General features: G+C 44.9%; 4 protein-coding genes across 7 annotated transcripts; 3 read left to right on the top strand and 1 right to left on the bottom strand.

Moving 5' to 3' along the window:
• Nucleotides 1–1,276: 1,276 nt before the first annotated feature.
• DUSP23 (dual specificity phosphatase 23) lies at nt 1,277–4,112 on the bottom strand. 2 transcript variants are annotated; one of them, XM_039366191.1, is made up of 3 exons: nt 3,823–4,112; nt 2,439–2,713; nt 1,277–1,728 (listed from the first exon to the last, which is right to left on the bottom strand). In XM_039366191.1, exons 1-3 carry the CDS (start codon nt 3,896–3,898, stop codon nt 1,543–1,545), a joined length of 537 nt encoding a protein of 178 aa, XP_039222125.1. In that variant the 5' UTR covers nt 3,899–4,112; the 3' UTR covers nt 1,277–1,542. The 2 variants fall into 2 exon arrangements, with proteins under 2 accessions (XP_039222125.1, XP_039222126.1); XM_039366192.1 differs by lacking the exon at nt 3,823–4,112 and adding an exon at nt 3,614–3,812.
• Nucleotides 4,113–6,244: 2,132 nt separating this feature from the next.
• Nucleotides 6,245–14,848, top strand: LOC120318542 (serum amyloid P-component-like). 3 transcript variants are annotated; one of them, XM_039366282.1, is made up of 2 exons: nt 6,245–6,444; nt 14,012–14,848. In XM_039366282.1, exons 1-2 carry the CDS (start codon nt 6,381–6,383, stop codon nt 14,614–14,616), a joined length of 669 nt encoding a protein of 222 aa, XP_039222216.1. In that variant the 5' UTR covers nt 6,245–6,380; the 3' UTR covers nt 14,617–14,848. The 3 variants fall into 3 exon arrangements, with proteins under 3 accessions (XP_039222216.1, XP_039222214.1, XP_039222215.1); XM_039366280.1 differs by lacking the exon at nt 14,012–14,848 and adding an exon at nt 7,510–8,326 and having other exon boundaries at nt 6,248–6,444; XM_039366281.1 differs by lacking the exon at nt 6,245–6,444 and adding an exon at nt 11,396–11,583.
• Nucleotides 14,849–17,015: 2,167 nt separating this feature from the next.
• LOC120318547 (C-reactive protein-like) lies at nt 17,016–18,632 on the top strand. The gene is made up of 2 exons (XM_039366286.1): nt 17,016–17,204; nt 17,812–18,632. The coding sequence occupies exons 1-2, from the start codon at nt 17,141–17,143 to the stop codon at nt 18,435–18,437; spliced, it is 690 nt and encodes a 229-aa protein (XP_039222220.1). The 5' UTR covers nt 17,016–17,140; the 3' UTR covers nt 18,438–18,632.
• Nucleotides 18,633–20,325: 1,693 nt separating this feature from the next.
• LOC120318507 (serum amyloid P-component-like) lies at nt 20,326–22,745 on the top strand. The gene is given in 2 exon segments (XM_039366206.1): nt 20,326–21,331; nt 21,937–22,745. Coding segments are annotated over 2 exon segments (693 nt in total). The 5' UTR covers nt 20,326–21,267; the 3' UTR covers nt 22,566–22,745.
• The last annotated feature ends 2,397 nt before the right edge of the window (nt 22,746–25,142 follow it).

Below are 25,142 nucleotides of genomic sequence, written 5' to 3' on the forward strand. Positions count from 1 at the left end.
CAGAATTCCTCAGCCGGGTACCCGTGCCTGGCTGAGGAATTCTGGGAGTTGAAGTCCACCAGTCAGAAAACGGCCAAGTTTTGAAGACCCGTCTTAAATCTAACAAACAAAATGGAGGCTGGCTGAGGAATTCTGGGAGTTGAAGTCCACAAGTCAGAAAAGGGCCAAGTTTGAAGACCCCTGTCCTATAAGGAATTTAATTGGCTTCCTTTAACAACCCCCTGCGTTTGTTTAACAACGGCCGCAAAAAGAGGTCATACAATCGGTCATGGTCACTGGTGACCCATTTAAGAACCACAACTCATGACCGTAATGATGGTCGTAAATCGAGGACCACCTGCAAATAAATAAATAGCCTGGCAGCCAGAGGAACATTCTTTTTTTTATTATTATTATTATGAGAGCTTCTTATCTTCAAGGCACCCCTTAACCAGAACCCCCCCTCCTTGAAACTCGAGATTCTAAACCAGGGGTCTTCAAACTTGGCCCCTTTATGACTTGTGGACTTCAATACCCAGAATTCCTCAGCCAGGCAGAGGAATTCTGGGAATTGAAGTCCACAAGTCACAAAAGGGCCAAGTTTAAAGAACCCTGTTCTAAACCTTAAAATTCAATATTTTCTCCAGATGCGTCCTGAGTGGTTTTCTCCCGCAATATTTCCCTTTTCCTACACCCAAAGACACACACAACAACTCACCAGGTTTACGAAGGCGGATCTTTTCCACCACTGGGATAGAGTTGTAGTTTGCAAAACGGCCCCAGAGATCTGAATGCTTCACTCTTCAGAAGGTTAACTTCAACTAACTCGGAGAGAACCAACAGATACCAACAGACACACACACACACACAAAAGAAATCACAAGGTTCCATTTATCATATCTATAATACTAATACTACTACTACTACTACTAATAGTTGGAAGGGACCTTGGAGATCATCTAGTCCAACCCACTACTCAGGCTATACCAGGGGTCTTCCAACTTCGCCCTTTCAAGACTTGTGGATTTCAACTCCCAGAATTCTTCAGCCAGGCACGCTGGCTGAGGAATTCTGGGAGTTGAAGTCCACAAATCCTAAAAGGGCCAAGTTTGAAGACCCCTGCCCTATACCATGTCAGACAAACGGCTGTTAAGAAGAGACTGGGCAGCCATTTGTCTGAAATGGTAGAGTTATTCCTACCTGAGCAGGGGGTTGGACTAGATGACCTCCAAGATCCCTTCCAACTTTTTAAAATTATATTATCATGAGCATTATTAATAATAATAATGATAATAACAATGACAACAACAAACAACAAAAATAATGGTAATAATAATGGTAATAATGGTAATAATAATGGTAATAATAATAATCATAATATGATAAAGGGACTTTGTGATTTTGTGTCTGTGTGTGTATGTGTGACTCCAGTCAGACCGGATCCCTGCTAGATCCACTCTCTCAAGCGAACTTGTTATAACTTGTTTTTTCCCCAGAAAGGAGCCGAAAGAGACACAACTGTTGTCGTTCTTTCTCGCAGGCCAGTCTCATCCTTTCCTGCGGCTACTTTATACGCTGATAAAACTGAACCACTGCTTTCTCCTGATCATACGTCTCGATGGAGCCCGGCCGCAGCTGGCGGATTTTCTGGATGGCGTCCACCCCACTGATTTTGTGGGTCTTTGCAAGGTAACAGGCCAACATGGTTCCCGTCCTTCCGAAGCCCAGCAAGCAGTGTACAGCCACAGCCTGGCAGATGGGAAAAAAAAACCACAAACCTTTCAAGGATTTTTTTTCCTTTTATTTTTTGCTTTTTCAATGTGATTTTCATTACAACTTTTAAAACAAAAGATAAAACCTGAAGGCAAACGACTATAAACAATAAGAGAAAAAGAAAGCAAAAACCGTGAGAAAGAAATACAAAGGAATATGAAACCAGTCGCTAAATGAGCCGTTGTAAGTCAAGGACTTCCTGTACGGTCCAAAATGGTGTTTTTTTAACCCTGGAAACTTTAAGAGGGGTGGGCTTCAACTCCCAGGATTCCCCAGTCAGCATGGCTTAGTCTGGGAGTTGAAGCCCACCCCTTTGAAAGCAGTGCTGGCTGGGGGATTCTGGGAGTTGAAGCCCACCCCTTAAAGCATGCAGGCTGGGGAATTCTGGGAGTTGAAGCCCACCCTCTTAAAGCATGCTGGCTGGGGAATTCTGGGCGTTGAAGCCCACCCCTCTTAAAGCACGCTGGCTGGGGGATTCTGGGAGTTGAAGCCCACCCTTCTGAAAGCAGTGCTGGCTGGGGAATTTTGGCAGTTGAAGCCCACCCCTCTTAAAATGAACAAGGCTGAAAAACATTATAACATTCTTAGAAATCTTTGCCATGTCTGTTCCTTGGACTGCCCTACCTCGCAGGGGTGTCAGGCCCATAATGAGTGGGCATCGCTGCGATAGCCAACCCCCCCCTTACCTCCCCCTTGGCGTTGGCGTCTTCCACAATCTGCAGAAACCGCTGGATCTGTTCGGCTGAGGGAGAGCAGAAGTCGGCAATGCGTAGACGGTGCACTTGGATGCCTGGGCAGGTGTCGTGATAAGGCGGGTTCCGCTCAGTGAGCGATACCAGGTGCCGGATCCCGTGGTCATGCATGTACTTGTAATGAGCAGGCAGCCGGGGCATGGCCAGCCCAGCCAACAGGCCTGAGACGACCCAAGAGAAATTGGGGGGCAGCGCCGACGCCATAAGTCCTGCCAGGGCAGAGAAGAAGAATGGATTTAGGCTTTGGGGAAGGGCGAAGGGGGCCTGATTAGAAAGAAGAGTCATATGGTATGACCGTGTTTCTAAACTTTGGCAACTTTTTAAGATGGGTGGACTTCAACTCCCAGAATTCCTCAGCCAGGATGCTCTGGGAGCTGAAATCCACCCATTGTAAGCGTGCTGGCTGGGGAATTCTGGGAATTGAAGTCCACCCATCTTAAAACATGGTGGCTGGGGAATTCTGGGAGTTAGCAACTTATCTTTAAGTTGCTCAAGTCGAGGGACACTGCTCTATGATGTTACTTTGGAGAGAGAGATTAAAATGTATTTAATGATAGGTAGGTAGGTGGGTAGATAGATGGATACAGAGAGACAGACAGACAGATAGGTAGAGAGACCGATAGACAGGCAGCTAGACAGATGGACGGGCGGATGGATATAAAAATAGATAGATAGATAGATAGATAGATAGATAGATAGATAGATAGATAGATAGATAGATAGATAGATAGATAGATAGATAATGAAAGAGCAAGGGGGAGAAGATAGATAGATAGATAGATAGATAGATAGATAGATAGATAGATAGATAGATAGATAGATAGAGAATGAAAGAGCGAGGGGGAAGAGATATATAGATAGATAGATAGATAGATAGATAGATAGATAGATAGATAGATAGATAGATAGATAGATAGATAGATAACGAGAGGAAGGATTGCATTTTGAGGGTTCTATCGCCTCCTTGTGGCCGACCCCAGCAATTGCAGGAGAGGCGAGAAGAAACCAAAATAGCCTCTAATTTATTTATTTTTTTTGCAAATTTTGCAACACTGCCTAAAAATAAACGCCAGCCGGGCGGGGGGGGGAGGAGAGCGTCCCCGGCTGACCTGGAGGCTGTTCTGCGAAAGCACCTCCTCCAAACGACCCTCGCTGACCCGAGAAGGCCCTTGCATCACTCTTCACCCCGATTTGCAAGATTTGCGCCCCCCCCCCGACGCCTCCCGCTCTTCATTCTCCATCGGTCCCTTATCTGGCTTTGCAAGCCTGCACGAACGGCGATCGCTGCGCTTGGGGCTCCATTTAAGCCAGGATGTACCTGAGAGGAAGCGAGGGAGGCGCAAACGCCCCGTTCCCACGTGCTTGGCTTGCCCCGGAACTAGCCGGCTAAACATTCCCACGTGTCGAGCGGCGGGCTGGAAGCCGAAGGGAGCGTCTCTGAACGCCGCTCTCCTCGCCAAGCGAGAAACGGAGAAGGGACCGTCGTCAAACTCTCCACTTTCCCAGCCGCGGAAAAGCTCGACCTCCGGGTTAGATGCTCATCGTGGGGAAAGCTTGGCTGGTTTCATACCACAACTTGCTGAACACGGGTATTCAGTCCGCGATTCGGTTCAAGAAGTTAGTAACCCAGGCTAAGCCACAAAAAAAAAAAAGCTGCATCAAACTAACCAAGTTTGGCCTTTTGGAGAGAAAACAATTCCTTCAACGGAGCAGGTTGTGAGAATCTGGCTTCTTTGTAATCCTCTCTTCTGCATAAGCTGTCACAGAGAGCAGCCTTCAAGAGGACTAGAAACATTCCAGAAGGAACCTTCAAGAGGACTAGAAACATATCAGGACTAGAATCATACCAGGAGCCACCTTCAAGAGGACTAGAAACATACCAGGACTAGAATCATATCAGGAGCCACCTTCAAAAGGATTTTCAAAAGGGCTAGAAAAATACCAGGAGGGGCCTTCAAGAGGACTAGAAACATACAAGGACTAGAATCATATCAGGAGCCACCTTCAAGAGGACAAGGATTTCAAAAGGGCTAGAAAAATACCAGGAGGGGCCTTCAAGAGGACTAGAAACATACAAGGACTAGAATCATACTAGGAGCCACTTTCAAGAGGACAAAGATTTTCAAAAGGGCTAGCTAGAAAAATACCAGGAGTGGCCTTCAAGAGGACTAGAAACAGACCTACTGGTCCCTTGAGTCTACTCTCTGAGTTTTTTTTAAAATTAATGTATTTCTTATTTTTAATTATTATTTTAATATTTTATTCATTTTTTAAATTTTTTTATATTTTTATTTTTCATTTTTGCACTTTTGTCTTCACGATGGACGTGTGCTTATCCAAGCACGTTTAGGGATCATTTATGTTTAAACTCAGCTACGGATCATTTATGTTTAAACTCAATGTCTATGTGGAGATTCTCTGTCATTCCAGGTCACAGTTATCCCGGTAATTGCCGGTAATTTATATTTAAACTCAAGTTACCCAAGGCACTTGGCAGGAGTCACCCTGCTCAGAAATAATCAACTTCAAAAGACGGGAGGCAAATATTGATTCTGCCCCCCCCCCCCCCCGTTGCTTGCAGTTTTTCCACCAAACCCCTTAAAAGACCCCCAAGCCCCTCATCCTGACCCTTGATAAACAGGGTGTCATGTTTCCGACATCCAATGACACGGGGGTTTAATTTCCCATCCCTGGCACGTTGCTTACTTATTAACCCAGCATGAAAAGATAAATTGCAGGACTCACACACCCTGGAAGACTGAGGATTGATGTTTTCCCTCTTTGCACACCGAAGTACACACACACACACACAAACACACATGGACACACACACACACACAAATAGACACCTCTTTCTCGCCGGAGAAAATATTTTGATTAGATTTCAATCAGAAATGGAAGATTATATTGCTGGAAACAGACGCAAAGATAGAACTGAGGGGCGGTTTTAGGAAAGCATGAATTTGACAATGTGTTGGCTTTTCAAAGGAGGGTGGACATTTTTTTTTGAAGGATGTCCAGGTCCCTTATCTGATTCTGAGAACAAAGGTCCTACTCTTCCAAGACCCAGCACCAGAAAGGTGACTTATTGTACAGAGTATAGAACGATAGCCTTGGAAGAGACCTTGGAGGTCATCTAGTCCAACCCCCTGCTCAGGCAGGCAACCCTATAGTACCATTTTGGACAAATGGCTGTTCTTAAAAACCTCCAGTGTTGGAGCATTCACCGCTTCTAGAGGCAGGTTGTTCCACTGGTTAATTGTTCTCAAGAAACTCCTCCTTAGTTCCATGTTGCTTCTCTCCTTGATCAGTTTCCATCCGTTGCTTCTGGTCCTGCCTTCTGGCGCTTTGGAGACTAGCTTGACTCTTGCTTCTTTGGGGCAGCCCCTCAAATATTGGAAGACTGCTATCATGTCCCCCCTGGTCCTTCTCTTCGTCAGCACTAGATATACCCAGTTCCTGCAACCTTTCATCATATATTTTAGCTTCCAGACCTTCCCTCCCCCGCAATTATCTTTGTTGCTCCTCCTTACACACTTTTTAGGGTCTCCACATCTTTTTTTGCATCGTGATGGCCAGAACTGGATGCAATATTCCAAGTGTGCCTTCACCGGTGCAGTATAAAGAGATACGCTTTTTGTGTTGATTGAAGTCCCGATTAAATGACCTCAATTCATTCATGGGGAAACTGGGAAAACAAGTCACAGCTAAGACTGCCCCTTGTTCTAAGTTCAAGAGACACATCAGACAAGTGTCATTCATTTGAGAAGCTGATTCGGTCCTTGAAGGAAGACATTGCTCTACACCCAAGGACATCGAAACAAGACAGCTGCCCAGAGATCCTGCGACCAGCCGGTTCCTCCATCATCCATCAAGATGGTCCTCATTCCTTCCTTCCTTCTTATCCTCGCCTATCTGTCGGGATCCTTTGGCCAAGAAGGTGAGGCTAAGTCCACGTAGGAGCAGCTCCATCTGTCCATTGAGGGTCCTGTGGTCTCCAGACGCTGGGTGGACTTCTCTGAACTTTTCATTGGGGCTGTTGGTCTTCTCTTCACTATCCCACCTTGTTCAGGACCCCAGTGGACAACAATCAATAGTAGTTTCTCCAATGGTGACTCTAAGAGCAATGTAATAGTAAGCTAAGGGTTATCACTAGACATTGGAAGATATAAACACTTGGGACTTACATACTGTTAGAATACTACATTCTAACCACTGGGAAAGGAAGGAAGGAAGGAAGGAAGGAAGGAAGGAAGGAAGGAAGGAAGGAAGGAAGGAAGGAAGGAAGGAAGGAAGGGAAAGGAAAAAAAGAAGATAGCCATAATGCTTAGATTTATCTACCGCTTCACAGAGCTTTACAGCCTTCTTTAAGTGGTTTACAGAGTCAGCTTATTCCCCCCAACAATCTGAGTCCTCATTTTACCGACCTCGGAAGGATGGAAAGCTTGAGTCTACCTGAGCTGGTCAGGATTGAACTCCTGACTGTGGGCAGAGTTAGTCTGCAATGCTACATTCTAACCATTGGGAAGGAAGGAAGGAAGGAAAGAAGGAAGGAAGGAAGGAAGGAAGGAAGGAAGGAAGGAAGGAAGGAAGGAAGGAAGGAAAATAACAATAGCGCTTAGACTTATATACCGCTTCACAGTGCTTTACAGTTCTCTCCAAGCGGCCTCTTGCCCCCAACAATCTGGGTCCTCATTTTACCGACCTCGGAAGGACGGAAGGCTGAGTCAGCCTTGAGCCAGTGAGCTTTTAAGCTTTTAAAGCTCGGCTGGTCTGCTTATTGTCTCTGGGTCCAAAGGAGCCAATGGACCGAGCCCCCCATCACTGCCCTGACCGTTGGCAAAACAGCCGAGGCTTGCTGGACAGGTTTTCCCACGTGATGTTCTAGCTCAGGGCTCCAGACCCTCTTATCTACCCATCATGTTGCTAGCAGCTCTCCTTCCCCTTCCTCTACCCAACTCTAGATAGCTTGTCTCCTAACAGGGATGTCTTGGTCTCCTTCCAGATCTCCAGAAGAAGGTCTTCGTTTTCCCGGCAGCTTCCAGGAAGGCCTTCGTGCTTCTGAAGGTCCCCCTTCAAGAGCCCTTGGCCAGCCTCTCCGTCTGCTTGAAACACCACTGCCCGCTGTCGCGTCCCTACTCCCTCTTCTCTTACGCCACCCGGTCCAGTGACAACGATTTCCTGATTTTCAAGGACAAGCCCAACATGTATTCGGTTACCGTCGGTGGCTCGGTGGTAAATTTCAACATTCCTAAGAAAGACATTCCACAATGGGAACACGTCTGTGTCTCCTGGAGCTCCACAGACGGGTTGATCTATTTTTGGCTCGATGGGGTTCTTCTCCCCCGCTTGGGAACGAAAAAGGGTTACAGGATCAGCCCCCAGGCGCACATTGTTTTGGGACAGGACCAGGACACCTTCGGAGGAGGCTTTGACATCAGCCAATCCTTCATGGGGGACATGTCGGAAGTCAACGTGTGGTCCCAGATGTTGACCACGGATGACGTTCGGTTGCTCATGAAAGGGGACACCGTGCCTAAAGCCTTGGCCAGCTGGAACTCTTTTAATTATACCCTTCACGATTATGTGGTCGTTAAGGACGAAGTGCCTTAGCTTCCCTCAAAATGGAAGGAAAAAAAAGAGAAGAAAAGAAACAAAAGAAAAAGGAATTTTCTTTGGGTAAAAAAAGAGAAACGTGTAGTTTTTGTGCATTGCAAATTTGAAGTAGGTCGTGATTGATATGTAGATGATCTGTGCCCGGAAATCACGAGCGGGCATTCTAATCTCCTGGCAATAAAATTAGCTGCTTGTTCATCATGATACACTGAATTTTTCTCTTCTGTTTATTTTAATTGCACAATGTGGATCAAAAGAATAGCAATAGCAATAACCTTTAGACTTATATACCGCTTCACGGTGCTTTCCAGCCAGCTCTAAGCAGTTTATAGAGTCAGCATATGTGTCCCCAACAGTCCGGGTCCTCATTTTATTGACGTCGGAAGGATGGAAGGCTGAGTCAACCTTGAGCCAGTCGGGATCAAACTCCAGGCTGTGGGCAGAGTTAGCCTGCAATGCTGCATTCTAATCACTGGGAGGGAAGGGAGGAAGATAGCAACAGGATCTAGACTTATATACCGCTTCACAATGCTTTCATAGCCCTCTCTAAGCAGTTTACAGCCTATATTGCCCCCCACGGGGTGCGAAAACGCAGTGGTGGCCCGTTTTTCCGCCTTGTGGCGCAGCGCCCAATTTTTCCACCCCACAGCTGCAGCGCTAGCACAAGTGGGAAGGTGTGAACCACACGTGTACACAATGGCCACCCTGTCCCATGGCCCAGTGGCCAGCACTACCGGGCCGTGGTGCCCAGGTTGGGGACCCCTCTTCTACGGTTTATCACTGACATCTGAGCTTATGATATCATTGCCATAAAATAAATTGGGCAATTTGCTTTATAGATAGTTCTCAACTTACAACCATTCGTTTAGTGAGCGTTGGTAGTTACGTCACTGAAAAAAACCTTGTCCTCGCACTTGCGACCGTCCTAGCCATGCCATGGTCATGTGATCCAAAATTGGGTGCTTGCCAACTGACAGGGGTTTAAGACTGTTATAGCATCCTTTGTGACCTTCCCAACCAGCTTCCAACATACAAAGTTAATGGAGAAGCTGGACTTTCTTATTAACTATGGATAACATGATTTGCTGAACAGCCACAGCTAAAAAAGATTTTAAAACTGGGTGTGACTCACTTAAAAACCGTCTTGCTTAGCAATGTCAGTCATAAGTCACAGGCTGAGGGACCTTCAGAGGACAGACACGACTGTGGCCTCCCTTGAATTAAAATAAAAGGGATCGCAAAATGAACTCACATAAAAGCGATAGTAAAATTGGGTCAGGTCCAAAAGCTGACGTGACTTGAGCGGTTGGAATATTCTGGTCCAGGATCCAGAACGGAGCCTTAGGGATAATCACTGCCTTTGTTTTAGGTTTAAGAGGAATATCAGAGCAACGTCGTCAGGTGAGGTGACTTAAGGGCTTTGTTTATTTATCTAGGGATCAATCAATCAGACTTAGAGACTATCAGGATGGTTGATTTGGTCCTGATTAAATGAAATCAGTTAATTCATGGGGAAACTGGGACAACAAAAGGGACGGTTCAACCGGCCCCTTGTTCTAAGTTCAAACACGCATCAGAGAAGGGTCATCATTCTGAGAAATTGATCTGGTGCTGGAAGGAGGACATATCAGTCAATCCAGAGTCCTGTGACCAGTGGGTTCATCCATCATCCACCAAGATGATCCTCCTTCCTTCCCTCCTTCTTATCCTCGTCTACCTGTCAGGACTCTTTGCTCAAGAAGGTGAGGCTTAAACCCATGTAGGAGCAGCTCCACCTGTCTATTGAAGGTCTTGTGGTCTCCAGAAGCTGGTTGAAACCCACCAACACCAGGCATTGCTCTCAATGGGGCTGTTGGTCTTCTGTTCATGGTAGAGCTTGCTGGTCACGTAGAATGTCAGATTGTAAGTTTGTGAGTGGATTACCTCACAAGATCCTTCTGAGGTGGGTTCAGACAAAGACTTTCCATGAGTATGGGGGGATCTGAACTCCTGTCCACGTGAGCGTGATTGATAGGTAGATGATATCAAAATTATAAGTGGGCGTTCTAATCTCCTGGCAATAAAATAAGGTGTTTATTCAACATACGCTGAATTGTGTCTTTTTCTTCTTTAAATAGCTGGAAAGAATCTGGGGCTTTCCTTCAGGTGGCTGCAAGTTTTCTCTTTGTTACACGGGGACTGACCAGAACAAGCACACATCCAGCAAATTCACCCTATGCTTAGACTACTGCAATAGGCGTTTCCAGGGGCTGCCCTTGAAGATGACTCCAGAACAGGCGTGTCCAATCCCCAGCCTGCAGGGCTGCATGAGGCTCTGGACAGCTAATAATGCATGCCAGCAAGACTATAAACATACACACATACATACATACATACATACATACATACGGACAGGCATTGAAATAGATAAATAGATAGATAGATAGATAGATAGATAGATAGATAGATAGATAGATGATAGATAGATAGATAGATAGATAGATAGGTAGGTAGATAGATAGATATGGAGGGAATAGATGTATGATAGATAGATAAATAGATATAGAGATAGAGATAGATAGATAGAAAGAAAGAAAGATATAGATAGATAGATAGATAGATAGATAGATAGATAGATAGATAGATAGATATGGATGGAATAGATGGATGATAGATAAAGATAGATAGGTAGATAGATAGATAGATAGATAGATAGATAGATAGATAGATAGATAGATAGATATGGATGGAATAGATGGATGATAGATAGATAGATATAGAGATAGATAGATAGATAGATAGATAGATAGATAGATAGATAGATATGAGATAGATGATAGATAAATAGATAGATATGGATGGAATAGATGATAGATAGATAGATAGATAGATAGATAGATAGATAGATAGATAGATAGATAGATAGATAGATAGATTCCTCAGCGGGTGGAGCCATCATCAAGCCTTCCGAGTGGAGACGTGGAACCCACACATCTGACTTGGGCCTATTAAGGGAAGGATGACATTTTGACCTGGACAAAACCATGGGGAAGATAAGAATATCTCGGGCAGGGATCCAGAATGGTGACTACGGATAATAACTGTCTTTGTTTTAGGTTTAAGAGGAACATCAAAGCAACGTCATCAAGTTGACGTGACTTGAGGTGTTTGTTTATTTATCTGTAGATCAATCCATCCGATTCACGGGCAATTAGGATGGTTGACTTAATCCTGATTAAATGTTATCATTTCGTTCATGAGGACACTGGGAAAAAAACAAAAGGAACAGTTCAGCCTGCCCCTTGTTCTAAGTTCGAGAGAAACATCAGAGAGGTGTCATAATTTGAGAAGCTGAGAGGAGGACACAGACATCAGAACGAGAGTTCCTGTGACCAGCCGGTTCCTCCATTGTCCACCAAGATGGTCCTCCTTCCTTCCCTCCTTCTTATCCTTGCCTGCCTGTCAGGATCCTTTGGCCAAGAAGGTGAGGCTTAAACCCATGTAGGAGCAGCTCCATGTGTCCATTGAGGGTCCTGTGGTCTCCAGAAGCTGGGTGGACTTCTCTGAACTTTTCATTGGCATTACTCTCAATGGGGCTGTTGGTCTCCTGTTCGTGGTAGAGCTTGTTGGTCATGTAGAATGTCAAATTGTAAGTCTGTGGGCTGATTTCCTCACAGGTTCCTTCTGAGTTGGGTTCAGCCAAAGCCCAGGTAGAGTTTCCATCAGTAAGGGGGGAACCTGAACTCTTGGTCCACCATCTTCTCACTGATGGTCTTGGTTGAGAAGAAGCTGGCCTGGTGTTTCAGAGTTTCAGAGGCCAAGTAGAAGTCCTTCAGACCTCATGCTGAGTTCAACACCTTTGTCGCTATCATACTCTATTCCAGGTGTATGGACAACAACACACCGTGGTTTCTCCGATGAGCAATTTAGTAGTACGTTAAAGCAGGGTTAGTAGATACTGAAAAAGATACAGGTAGTCCTTAACTTATAGCCATTTTTTTTAGCGACCATTCCATGCTACAACGGCACTGAAAAAACCAACTTACAAGCACTTATGGCCAAGTCAAGTCAACGGGGGAAGCCAGATTTACTTAACGACCGTGTCGTTCCCTTAGCAACTGCCTTCTAGTCCCAACTGTGGTCGTAAATTGAGGACTACCTCTAAAGAACTCTCTTTTTGAAAAATCTCAGTTGCTTTTATCACCCTATCACGATTTCGTTGGGCATTTTATAGTCCAGCATTTTATAGCAATATTTCCAGTGCAATTACAAAGATCAGGGTTTATTAGGTGGCTGACCCGGAGTAGCTGTTGAGTAATTTTTTCCTCCTCTGTTAAAAGGGACGCATTAAACACAACCCCAAAACTTGATATTTATCTCTGAAGAGGAAAAATCTGCCCTTTCCTCTAATTCAAACCCCGGTGTCGTTTCCACCTTGCCATTTTGCTGGACGTAAAAAGGCCACAAATTGAGCAAGAGGAACTTATGACTCAGACTTAACAAAGCACCTAAATTTAAAATTAGGCAGCAATCAATTAAAAAAGCACAACAGAACTAGGAAGGCAGCTGCCCGCGCTGGCATTCTCATCGAAAATAAAAACTGAATTAGAAGTTGAAGCGGCCACTTCGACTCCAATTAAATAAATACAAGAAAAATATCAGATTTCAAATACTGATGCAATAAGAGGGCAAATACAAACTTGGCGCAGCCAAATTAAATGAGGCTTGTGGTCAGAGGTGCTCACATTGGTTCACACTTGCGTACCGAGGGCTGCCTTCTACTTTTCTCTTAAATTGGATTTTTTTTTTTTTTTTAAAAAAAATTCTGAATGTGAATTGCATCCAACGGAACATGGTGCAGTTATTTGTGGGAGAACTTTTGCCCTGAAATTAGCATTGATAACTGCGGAATTTGGCCATCTTTGGGGTCTCTGTACTAGTGTTACTAAGCAGTTCCAGGCAGTTTGGAAGAGATTTGGGTACTAACCTGTTTGCTTGAGGAGCTTTTTATGTTCTGCTTTTAACTCTGTTTGCTTGAGCTGATAACAGAGCTTAAAATCCCTTTATTGGCTTACTGTCTCTGGATCCAAAAGAACCAATGGCCGGGGCATCTGATCACTATCCTGACCCTGTTCCCTTCTATTCTGTTCTATTCTGTTCTGTTCTGTTCTACTCTATACTCTACTCTACTCTACTCTATCCCATCTGTTCTAGTCTAGTCTAGTCTAGTCTAGTCTAGTCTAATCTATATTCTAATTTCTATTCTAATTTCTATTCTATTCTATTCTATTCTATTCTATTCTATTCTATTCTATTCTAATTTCTATTCTATTCTATTCTATTCTATTCTATTCTATTCTATTCCATCCCATCCCATCCCATCCCATCCCATCCCATCTATATTCTGTTCTGGCCTGTCCTGTCCCGTCCCATCCCATCTATATTCTGTTCTGTCCTGTTCTATTCTGTCCTGTTCTACTCTCTACTCTACTCTACTCTACTCTACTCTACTCTACTCTACTCTACTCTACTCTACTCTACTCTACTTTATCCCATCCGTTCTAGTCTAGTCTAATCTATATTCTAATTTCTATTCTATTCTATTCTATTCTATTCTATTCTATTCTATTCTATTCTATTCTATTCTATTCTATTCTATCCCATCCCATCCCATCCCATCCCATCCCATCCCATCCCATCCCATCCCATCTATATTCTGTTCTGTTCTGTCCTGTTCTAATCTAGTCTAGTCTAGTCTAGTCTTTATTGCTCAGGGCTCAAATTCCTCTTATCTCTCCACTGTTTTTAGCAGCTCTCCTTCACCTTAACAACGTTGTGTTTTTAGCTACTCTCCTTCCCTCCGGTCGTAGGCCGGTGTCCTGCTAACGGAGATGTCTTTTGTCCCCTCGCAGATCTCCAGAACAAGGTCTTTGTTTTCCCGGCCGCTAACAAGAAGGCCGCCGTATATCTGAACGTCTCCCTTCAGGAGCCCTTGACCAACTTCACCGTCTGCCTGAGATACTTCCCCTTGCAGTTCCGTCCCTATACCCTCTTCTCTTACTCTACCAAGCACAAGAGCAAGGCTTTCCAGATTGTTAAGCCCAACTCTCACACGTATAACCTCGTAGTAGGTGGGCTGAGCCAAGTTATCGGGCCTTTGAAGAGCTTCGATGCGGAGTGGCAGCACGTCTGCGTGGCCTGGGACTCCACTAGTGGCGTGGTCCATTGCTGGCTCAACGGAAAGCTTCTCCCTCGGTTTGTAATGAGGAAGGGTTACCAGATGGGCCAAAACGGAACCATCTTCCTGGGGCATGAACTGGATTCCTGGGGCAAGAGAGATTGCTTCTTGGGTGAAATGGCGGATGTCAACATGTGGCTCCGGGTTCTGACAGAGGAAGAAGTTAATTCGGTCAAGAAAAACGACGACATCCCTAATGCTTGGCTCAGATGGAGAGCCTTTAATTACACCGCTCAGGGTGGGGCCTGCGTCGAAAAGGCCCTGCACCAGGTTTTCTGAGCGCCTGATAGGCAGGCCCTGCGTTCGAGAAAGCAAACAAACAAACAAACAAAAAAAATACGGAAGAAAAGCAATTTTCTTCGGGAAAAATAATAATAATCCGTAGCTTTGCAAATGCATTGCAGGTAGCTTGAAATAGATCGTGATTGATCTGTAGACGGTCCACGCCCGCCAATCCCGAAGGGGGGGGCGTTCAAATCTCCTGGCAATAAAATTAGCTGTTTATTCATGATTCATTGGATGTTTTTTTTTCCCTTTGGTTTTTAAACTGAAAAAAAGAATCCCTGTGGGAGGGGATTGTGCCCTTTTGTGGCAAGAGAGTTGGCCGGAAAGCCTGCCAGTTCACCCGAATAATAATAATAATAATAATAATAATAATAATAATAATAATAATAATAATAATTCGTTTAACAACTGTGGCTCTGGTTGAGGAATCATGGAACTGTGGCTGAACGGGGTCCCTTTGCCCCCGAAAGGGGATCGGAAAAGGTTACGCCGTGAGTCAGAATGCGTCCATCGTCCTGGGCCAGGATCAAGATACCATGGGGGGTGGGTTTGACAGCAGAGAATCCCTGGTGGGGGAGCTGACCGATTTGTATTTCTTCAACCGGTTGTTGACCCCCCAAGAAGTAGCTTTGCTGAGGAAGAACCTCTTTGCAGCCAAAGCTGTCATTAGCTGGAGAGAGTTGTCCTTCCAGATCAAGGGCTACGTGGAGATTAAGCCCCTTCTGTTCGGATCAGCTTGAAAGATGGCCTAATGAAAAAAAAAAAAATGGGGATATTGCATTGAAAATTTAAAAAATGAAATACCCAATACTCGTTTTGTCTCCTTTGCAGTTGCTTCTTTGCTCACGTTGCGCCATTGTATCAGGTTAGGACAGCCACTCGTTCGTTTTCGATAGTTGTCCTGCGCAAAGAAGTGAGTCTGTGCGGTGAACAATCATAAAGCAATTGGCAAGAGATTGCAATATTTTTCAGAAGAGGATGCTCATAGCTATAATCCTCTTCCTTCTGCTTCTCCTCCTTTTCCATCCCAGTTGTCTGCCTTCTTTCCTTTCTTTGCATTAAAGTTTGCTGGTCATCTGTTCCTTTTGTGTCTAGAGTTTGTCGGCAGCTAGCAAAGGACAGTTGACACTCCTTTTTTCTTTCTTTCCTTTCTTCCTTCTGTCCACCTTTTCCTTCCTTCCTTCCTTCCTTCCTTCCTTCCTTCCTTCCTTCCTTCCTTCCTTCCTTCCTTCCTTCCTTCCTTCCTTCCTTCCTTCCTTCCTTCCTTTCCTCCCTCCCATTCTATTCTTCTTTCCTTCCTTCCTCCTTCCCATTCCCAGCGTTTCCAAAGAGTGGGAAAGGTCTGCCCTCTGGTGTCCTACCTTGGCATCTACACCTTAAAAGAAAAAGGCTGGCTATACCAAAGGTCTGCAAGAGGGGCGCCCTCTGGTGGGAAGTAAAAAAAGGGCAGGATCCAATGTGTGGGTCAGCCAGTGGGACCAGAGGTTTTGTCTTCCAAGCTCTTAGAAGACACTTAGAAGTATCAGATGGAGAACTGAAGTCCATCACGTGCTGGAAACATCGTCCAGGAACACATCCGAAGATGAAGCAAAACTCAACGGAAGGGCCCTCCAAACTATTTTTCTTGTTCACCTAATCAGTTAAAAAAATTAAAAAAATAAAATTTGAGCCCCTAAATATATCTCTACACATGCAGTAGTTATCTAACACAGTGTTGTGATTCCTCGCCAGCCAGTGGATCCGGCAGCTGAGTCTGAGGAATCACAGGAGGAGGAGGAGGAGGAGGGGCCTGGAGTGACATCAGAGTCAGAGGAAGTTGGAGGAGGTGTATCCACCTGAGTTGGAAGAAAGAAGAAGAATAAAATAAAATAATAAAATAAAATAAAACTAAATTAAACTAAAATAAAATAATAAATAAAATAAAATAAAATTTGACCCCCTAAACATATCTACCCATGCAGTAGTTACCTAACAGGCAGTGTACATTAGAAAGCCTGTTGCAATGTAAATATTCTCTTGGGGAAGATCCAAGGAAGAAACATATGGTCAATGCTCCCATTTATTCCAAGTTCAAGAGAAACACGCAAGCAACACCCCAGAATTTCACCATTTAAAGGGGGGATTTGGTCCTGCAAGGAGGACACAGCTCCACACCCTCTCTTCTAGAGGAGCCCGTCTTTGTTCAGCTGAATACAAACGTAAAGCCTGAAGGCAACTTTTGGTTTCTTGTATTTTTTTTGTCAAGCAAAGCCTCAGAACGGGCACAGCAGTTACCTAACCCGTTGTGTACATTAGAAAACATGTTGCAATGTAAATACTCTCCTGGGGAAGGTCCAAGGAAGAAATGTACGGTCAATGCTCCTGTTTGTTCCGCGTTCAAGAGAAATATGCAAGCAACACCCCAGAGTTTCACCATTTGAAGTGGGGATTCGGTCCTGCAAGGAGGACACGGCTCCACACCCACGGACATCGGCACAAGCGTTCCTGCGACCAGCCAGTTCCTCCATCGTCTACCAAGATGGTCCTCCTTCCTTCCCTCCTTCTTATCCTCGCCTGCCTGTCGGGATCCTTTGGCCAACAAGGTGAGGCTCAAACCCATGTAGGAGCAGCTCTATCTGGCCATTGAGGGTCCTGTGGTCTCCAGAAGCTGGATGAAGTTGGTTGAGCTTTTCACTGGCATTGCTCTCAATGGGGCTGTTGGTCTTCTGTTCATGGTAGAGCTAGTTGATCATGGAGAATGTCAAATTGTAAGTCTGTGGGCTGATTTCCACACAAGATCCTTCTGAGATGGGTTCAGCCAAAAAGTTTCCATGAGTAAGGGGGGATCTGAACTCCTGTCCACCAACTCCTTCCTTCCTTCCTTCCTTCCTTCCTTCCTTCCTTCCTTCCTTCCTTCCTTCCTTCCTTCCTTCCTTCCTTCCTTCCTTCCTTCCTTCCTTCCTTCCTTCCTTCCACCTGTTCCCATGCTTGGCCCCCTCTTGGAGTGTTTGATGAGTGATTCAAACTTACCCTCCTTCCTTATACTTGAACTGAGCAGAATACTTTCTTCAAGACCCCCTAGGTAGGTGACGTAACTGGATGGCCTCTCCACTTTACTTTGTGCCGGCCCATGTGAAATGGGCCATGTGAAATTAACCTACTCCTCAGGCTGGGTTCCAGCTGACCAGGATCTCTTTTGTCTCCTTTTAGATCTCCAGAACCGGGCCTTTGTTTTCCCAGCACCATCTGACACGGCCACTGTGCATCTCCACATTTCCAACAAGCAACCCTTGACCAAGCTGACTGTCTGTTTGAAACACTACACTGTCCTGTCCCGTTCGTATGGCCTCTTCTCTTATGCCACCCAGTCCAGTGACAATGATTTCCTGATCTACAAGAGCCAGGCCGACCAATATTCCATTTACGTTGGGGGTTCAGCAGTAAATTTCAAGGTTCCTCTGAAGGAGAAACCGAGCTGGGATCACATCTGTGTGTCCTGGGACTCCAGCAATGGGCTGGTCCAGTTCTGGCTCAACGGAGAACCTTTCCCACGGCAGGGTGTGAAAAAGGGCTACAGCATCAGCCCGGAGGCCTCCATTGTGCTGGGGCAGGACCAGGACTCCTTCGGAGGGGGGTTTGAGAGCGTCCAATCCTTTGTGGGGGAGATTACAGAGGTCAAAATGTGGCCCTGGGCGCTGAACCTTGCTGAGATTAGAATGGTCAGGAACAACATTGAGCTTCATGATCCTCTGATATACTGGAGATCCGTGAACTACACCATCAAGGACGAGGTATTTTTAGAGGAATTCTTGAGCCCCCAATGGGTATGCACCTAAGTTGGAAGAAAGAAGAAAGAAACAAAAAGAAAAGAAAAGAAGAAAAGAAAATTCTCTTTTTTGTGTGAAAAAAAATATCTATATTTCTGCAATGGGATGCCAATTGCTCAAGTAGCCGTTGATGAATTACAGGCAGGTGATCCATGCTTGAAAGGCAGGCGTGAGCAATAAAATAAACTTCTTTTGTCATGTTCGGCTGCGTGTTCCTTGTGGGTTCTTCTTATTGGCGTAGGTGCCCTCAGTAGCACCATAAAGATAGCACAGATAGAATTGTGCAAGCCTTGGCACCAGTCTCTCTCTGCATTTTTCTTCCTTCTTCCCTTTCTCTCTTTGTTCTCCTCCCTCCCTCCCTCCCTCCTGAGTCCCCATGTATCCACCTGAGTTGGAAGAAAGAAGAAGAATAAAATAAAATAAAATAATAAAATAAAATAAAATAATAAAATAAAATAAATAAAATAAAATGAATAAAATAATAAAATAAATAAAATAAAACTAAATTAAACTAAACTAAAATAATAAATAAAATAAAATAAAATTGGACCTCCTAAATATATCTACCCATGCAGTAGTTACCTAACAGGTTGTGTACATTAGAAAGCTTGTTGCAACATAAATATGCCCTTGGGGAAGGTCCAAGGAAGAAACATATGGTCAATGCTCCCGTTTGTTCCAAGTTCAAGAGAAACACGCAAGCAACACCCCCGGGTTTCACCGTTGAAACCCAGGGGGGATTTGGTCCTGCAAGGAGGACACGGCTCCACACCCTGTCTTTTAGAGGAGCCCGTCTTTGTTCTCCTTTGATCTTTAATTTGTTTCATCAAATTCACCTCTTCCATAGCAAAACCCACTTTTTGATCTATACTCCATCTTTCTAATCATTGCCTATACTGGAACCAAGAATAAATAATATTTTCTTGCATTAATTCCTCCATAGATTAGCTCTTTTCTTGTCATGTTCCTTGTGGATTCTTCTTATTGGTGTAGGGCCCGCAGGAGCACCATGAAGCATCTACAGATAGAATTTTGCAAGCCTTGGCATGAGTCTCTCTGCATTTTTCTTATTCTTCCCTTTCTCTCTTCGTTCTCCTTCCTTCCTTCCTTCCTTCATCCCTCCCTCCCTCCCCCAAGGCATATCCACCTTAGAAGAAAGAATAGAATAGAATAGAATACGGAAGAAAAGCAATTTTCTTTGGGAAAAATAATAATAATAATAATCTGTAGCTTCACAAATGCATTGCAGGTAGCTTGAAATAGATCGTGATTGATCTGTAGACGGTCCACGCCCGCCAATCACGAGGGGGGGGGGCGTTCAAAACTCCTGGCAATAAAATTAGCTGTTTATTCATGATTCATTGGATGTTTTTTTTTCCCTTTGGTTTTTAAACTGAAAAAAAGAATCCCTGTGGGAGGGGATTGTGCCTTTTTGTGGCAAGAGGGTTGGCCAGAAAGCCTGCCAGTTCACCCTAATAATAATAACAACAACAACAACAACAACAATTCGTTTAACAACTGTGGCTCTGGTTGGGGAAAGTTGTGATTGGGTGGAAGGACCACTTGCTAGAATAGAATAGAATAGAATAGAATAGAATAGAATAGAATAGAATAGAATAGAGTAGAGTAGAGTAGAGTAGAGTAGAGTAGAATATAGAATAGAATAGAATAGAATAGAATAGAATAGAATAGAATAGAATAGAAATAAGGAATGGAATGGAATGGAATGGAATAGAATAGAATAGAATAGAATAGAATAGAATAGAATAGAATAGAATAGAATAGAATAGAAATAAGGAATGGAATGGAATGGAGTAGAGTAGAGTAGAGTAGAGTAGAATATAGAATAGAATAGAATAGAATAGAATTAAAAGAATAGAATAGAATAGAATAATAAAATGAAATAAAATAAAAAAAATGTCAAACTGTAAGTCTGTAATATACAGGTCGACCTCATTTAACAACTGATCACTGATCAACTGTCTGACAATATAACAGAGCACGCAAAAGATACTTGGGAGCCTGAGCCAGAATTTTCACAGCTGCGCGCATGCGCGCGCGCGCGCACACACACACACACATGAAACCACGTTTTGGGAGCTTGGGCATCAGCTCACCTTTGCAACCAGCTGCAACATTTGGTGATCACATGAACCCAATTGAGGTCATTTTCTTTTGCCAGTTTCCAGCCTGGTTGATGACCCCGCTGTCTCTGGCCACTTGCAGAACCATGGGTGCAAGGTCATAACAGGACAGCAAAGAAAACACCCCATATCCTAACCCACTCGGGAACATATGGGAAACACGCCAAAGGGAACAACTTTAGCTACTTCCGCTTTCTTCCTTCTCATGTACAGAGTGCCAGCCTTAAAAGAGCAAAGTCTTTATCTTATGTGGGTCAGCTTTGCTGGGTGGATTGCTTATGTAATCAAGGACGGTATAAAAATAAAGGCTTTTCTGATATTTGGGACTTTTTCCTCTCTTCTAGAGGAGCCCATCTTTGTTCAGCTGAATAAAAATGTAAAGCTTGAAGGCAACTTCTGGTTTCTTGTATTTTTTTGTCAAGCAAAACTTCAGAACCGGCACAGCAGTTACCTAACACGTTGTGTACATTAGAAAGCATGTTGCAACGTAAATATTCTCCTGGGGAAAGTCCAGGTGAGAAACTTACGGTCAATACCCCTGTTTGTTCCAAGTTCAAGAGAAACATGCAAGCAACACCCCAGAGTTTCACCATTTAAAGAGGGGATTTGGTCCTGCAAGGAGGACACGGCTCCACACCCACGGACATTGGCACAAGTGTTCCTGCAACCAGCCGGTTCCTCCATCGTCCGCCAAGATGGTCCTCCTTCCTTCCTTCTTTCTTGTCCTCGCCTGCTTGTTGGGATCCTTTGGTCAACAAGGTGAGGCTCAAACCCAAGTAGGAGCAGCTCCTTCTGGTCTCCAGAAGCTGGGTGAAGTCGGTTGAGCTTTTCACTGCTGTTTCTCTCAATGGGGCTGTTGGTCTCCTGTTCATGGTAGAGCTTGTTGGTCATGGAGAATGTCAAATCGTAGATTTGTGGGTTGATTTCCACACAAGATTCTTCTGAGGTGGGTTCAGTCAAAGCCCAGGTAGAGTTTCCATGAGTAAGGAGGCATCTGAACTCCTGATCACCATCTCCTCCCTCCCTCCCTCCCTCTCCTTCCTTCCTTCCTTCCTTCCTTCCTTCCTTCCTTCCTTCCTTCCTTCCTTCCTTCCTTCCTTCCTTCCTTCCTTCCTTCCTTCTTCCCTCGGTGTCCGATGCATGTTTCAAACTTTCCCTCATTTCCTGTACTTGAATTGAGAGGAACAACTTCTTCAGGACCCCCTAAGAATCTGAGTCAATGATTCCTGGATAGATGACTTAATTTGATGTCCTCTCTGCTTTTCCTCTCTGTTGGGCCAAAACAGACTGTGGGAAACTAGCTCTGCTCCACAAGTTCTCAGGCTGGTGTCCTGCTGACCCGGATCTCTTTCCTCTCCTTCTAGATCTCCGGAACAAGGTCTTTGTTTTCCCAAGATCATCTAGCACGGCTGCTGTGCTTCTCCACGTCTCCAACTAGCAACCCTTGACCAAGCTGACCGTCTGTTTGAGACACTACACCCTCCTGTCCTATTCGTATGGCCTCTTCTCTTACGCCACCCGGTCAAATAGCAACGATTTTCTGATTTTCAAGAATGCTTACAAAGAATATTCCATTTACGTTGGTGGTTTCTACGTAAATTTCAAGGTTCCTGAGAAGGCTGAACCGAGCTGGGATCACATCTGTGTGTCCTGGGACTCCAGCAACGGGCTGGTCCGGTTCTGGCTCAACGGAAAACCTTTTCCTCGGCGGAGTCTGAAAAAGGGCTACAGCATCAGCCAGGAGGCCTCCATCATGCTGGGGCAGGACCAGGACTCCTTCGGAGGGGGCTTCAATATCAACGAATCCTTTGTGGGGGAGATCTCAGACGTCAACATGTGGTCCTCGGTGCTGAGACCATCTATGGTTAGATTGTCCAAGAACAACATTGAGATTTCTAACCCTCTGATTACCTGGAACTCCCTGAGCTACACCATCAAGAACGAGGTCTTTGTGGACGATTTCCTGAGTCCCCAAGGGGAATGCATCTGTTGAAAGAAAGAAAGAAGAAAGAAAAGAAAATACTCTTTGGAAAAAAACCCTATATTTCTGCAATGGGATGCCAATCGCTCAAGGAGATGTTGATGAATTACAGGCAGGTGATCCATGCTTGAAAAGCTGGTGTGAGCATGCTGGTTTCTTCATCAATAAAATTAACTTCTTTTGTCATGCTCGGCTGCGTGTTCCATGTGGGTTCTTCTTATTGGAAAAAAAAATCCTAAAGGCAGGTGTAGGGCCCAACATACCACCACAAAGCATCCAGAGATAGACTCTTGCAAGCCTTAGCATGAGTTTCTCTGTATTTTTGTTCCTTCTTCGCTTTCTCTCTATGTCCTCCCTCCCTCCCTTTCTTCCTTCTTCCCTCCCTCCCATCCTCGTCTCCCTCCCTCCCTCCATCCTCTCTCTCTCTCTCTCTCTGTCTCCTTTCCTACCCACCCTCTTTCTTTTTTCCTTCCTTCCTTCCTTCCTTCCTTCCTTCCTTCCTTCCTTCCTTCCTTCCTTCCTTCTTCCCTCCTTCCCTCTTCCTTCCTTCTTCCCTCCCTCCCTCTTCCTTCCTTCCTTTTTCCCTCCCTCGCTCTTCCTTCCTTCCTCTCTCTCTCCCTCCCATCTTCCTTCCTTCCTTCTTCCTTCCCTCCCTCTTCCTTCCTTCCTTCTTCCCTCCCTCCCTCTTCCTTCCTTCCTCTCTCTCTCCCTCCCATCTTCCTTCCTTCCTTCTTCCTTCCCTCCCTCTTCCTTCCTTCCTTCTTCCCTCCCTCCCTCTTCCTTCCTTCCTCTCTCTCTCCCTCCCATCTTCCTTCCTTCCTTCCTTCCTCTCTCTCTCCCCCATCCCTTCCTTTCCTTCCTTCCTTCCTTCCTTCCTTCCCTTTCTTCCTTCCTTCCTTCTTCCTTCCCTATCTTCCTTCCTTCCTCTCTCTCTCCCTCCCATCTTCCATCTCCTCCCTCCCTCCCTCCCTTCCTCCCTTCCTTCCTTCCTTCCTTCCTTCCTTCCTTCCTTCCTTCCTTCCTTCCTTCCTCAGCTCAGCCTCTTCTCATCTTGGCCCACAAAATCTCTTGAACTGTCCAATGTGTGACTCAAGCTTGCCCCCTCCCCTTCCTTGAAAAGAGATGAACACTTCCTTCAAAACCACGTAATAAACTCTTCTACCCCTCTTTATGAAAGGATTTGGAGACAAAACAGCCAGCCAGGAAATGGCCTCTGTTTATGCTTGAACCGCTGAGTGTCCCAAAATCCAAGATCGATTGCCTTAGAAAGACAGAATCCACCCCTTCTTTCTCCACCCATCGTCTTCTAGTCCAGGAATGTCCATCCTTGGCAAGGCCTGGGAATCTGAACTCCCAGAATTCCCCAGCCAGTCGGTTGGACCCCCTTGTCCAGTCTTTTTTCTGACCTTCAAAGGAACATCCCACCCAGGACACCCCAAAAATGGCAACCGAGATACGTCTGAGGGTGAAGCAAACCTCAATGGAAGGGCCCTCCAAACTCTTTTGATTGTACACCTCATCAGTTAAAAAAAATGAAATGAAATAAAAATTGAGCCCCTAAATATATCTCTACCCATGCAATAGTTACCTAACACGTTGTGTTCATTAGAAAGCATGTTGCAATGTAAATACTCTCCTGGGGAAGGTCCAAGGAAGAAACGTATGGTCAATGCCCCCGTTTGTTCCACGTTCAGGAGAAACATGCAAGTGACATCCCAGAGTGATCACACGAACACAATTTCTGTCCATTATATTGTCAATTTGCAGCCTGGTTGACTGGTTTCTTGCAAGAAACGCCCATAGAAAGGGATGGATTTGCTTTACAACCACACACACACACACACACACACACACACACACACAAAAGGTGTAAATTTGTGCATGGTCATGTGGCGTCTGGAGTTATGACCGTCATAATGTAGAATAGGAAATTCAGGGCTCCATTGTGGCTGTGAGTCAAGGGCTACCTGAGCCTCCCCCCCCACCAAGATTTCACTAATGTGGAAGATTGTTTGCAAGTTACACAAAGACGAGGGTGGAAAGTCAGGTTGGTAGTTATTAAGATATCTATCCTTTGAGTGGGAGACTCAACGGAGCTATCAATCAATCAAACAATCAGAATAAAGCTGGAAGGGATCTTGGAGGTCCTCTAATCTAGTCCAACCCCCTGCTTGAGCAGGAGACCCCAGTGATGGGATTCAAATATGTGAACAACCGATTCTCTGTGTGGTTGCCGCTTCTGGAAGTCCATTCTGGGCCTGGGCAACAAAAAATTAGCTACCGGTTTTGCCAAAGTGGTGCGAACTGGCTGAATTCCACCACTGGGAGACCCTATACCATTTCAGACAAGTGGGCATCCAGTCTTTTCTTAAAAAGCTCCAGTGATGGAGCACCCACAACTTCTGGAGGCAAGGAGTTCCACTGGTTAATTGTCCTCACTGTCAGGAAGTTTCTCCTTAATTCCAGGTTGCTTCTCTCCTTGATTAGTTTCCATCTGTTGCTTCTTGTCCTGCCTTCAGGTGCTTTGGAGAATAGGTTGACCAGGGGATCAACCCTCCTTCTTTGGATCAGCCCCTCAAATGTTGGAAG

The sequence above is a fragment of the Crotalus tigris genome, unplaced genomic scaffold (assembly GCF_016545835.1).
Source record: "Crotalus tigris isolate CLP2741 ecotype Arizona unplaced genomic scaffold, ASM1654583v1 scf7180000020245.1906669, whole genome shotgun sequence".
In the NCBI taxonomy this organism is placed as follows: domain Eukaryota; kingdom Metazoa; phylum Chordata; class Lepidosauria; order Squamata; family Viperidae; genus Crotalus; species Crotalus tigris.

What these genes read in the sequence shown, in the direction of transcription:
- DUSP23 (XM_039366191.1), bottom strand. Translation starts at nt 3,898, where the DNA reads ATGTTTAGCCGGCTAGTTCCGGGGCAAGCCAAGCACGTGGGAACGGGG. An exon ending in CCTCCCTCGCTTCCTCTCAG is followed by an intron (nt 2,714 to 3,822) that starts GTACATCCTGGC and finishes CTGCCCTGGCAG; the next exon opens with GACTTATGGCGTCGGCGCTG. An exon ending in ACGCCAACGCCAAGGGGGAG is followed by an intron (nt 1,729 to 2,438) that starts GTAAGGGGGGGG and finishes CCCATCTGCCAG; the next exon opens with GCTGTGGCTGTACACTGCTT.
- LOC120318542 (XM_039366280.1), top strand. Translation starts at nt 6,381, where the DNA reads ATGGTCCTCATTCCTTCCTTCCTTCTTATCCTCGCCTATCTGTCGGGA. An exon ending in GGGATCCTTTGGCCAAGAAG is followed by an intron (nt 6,445 to 7,509) that starts GTGAGGCTAAGT and finishes GTCTCCTTCCAG; the next exon opens with ATCTCCAGAAGAAGGTCTTC.
- LOC120318547 (XM_039366286.1), top strand. Translation starts at nt 17,141, where the DNA reads ATGGTCCTCCTTCCTTCCCTCCTTCTTATCCTCGCCTGCCTGTCGGGA. An exon ending in GGGATCCTTTGGCCAACAAG is followed by an intron (nt 17,205 to 17,811) that starts GTGAGGCTCAAA and finishes GTCTCCTTTTAG; the next exon opens with ATCTCCAGAACCGGGCCTTT.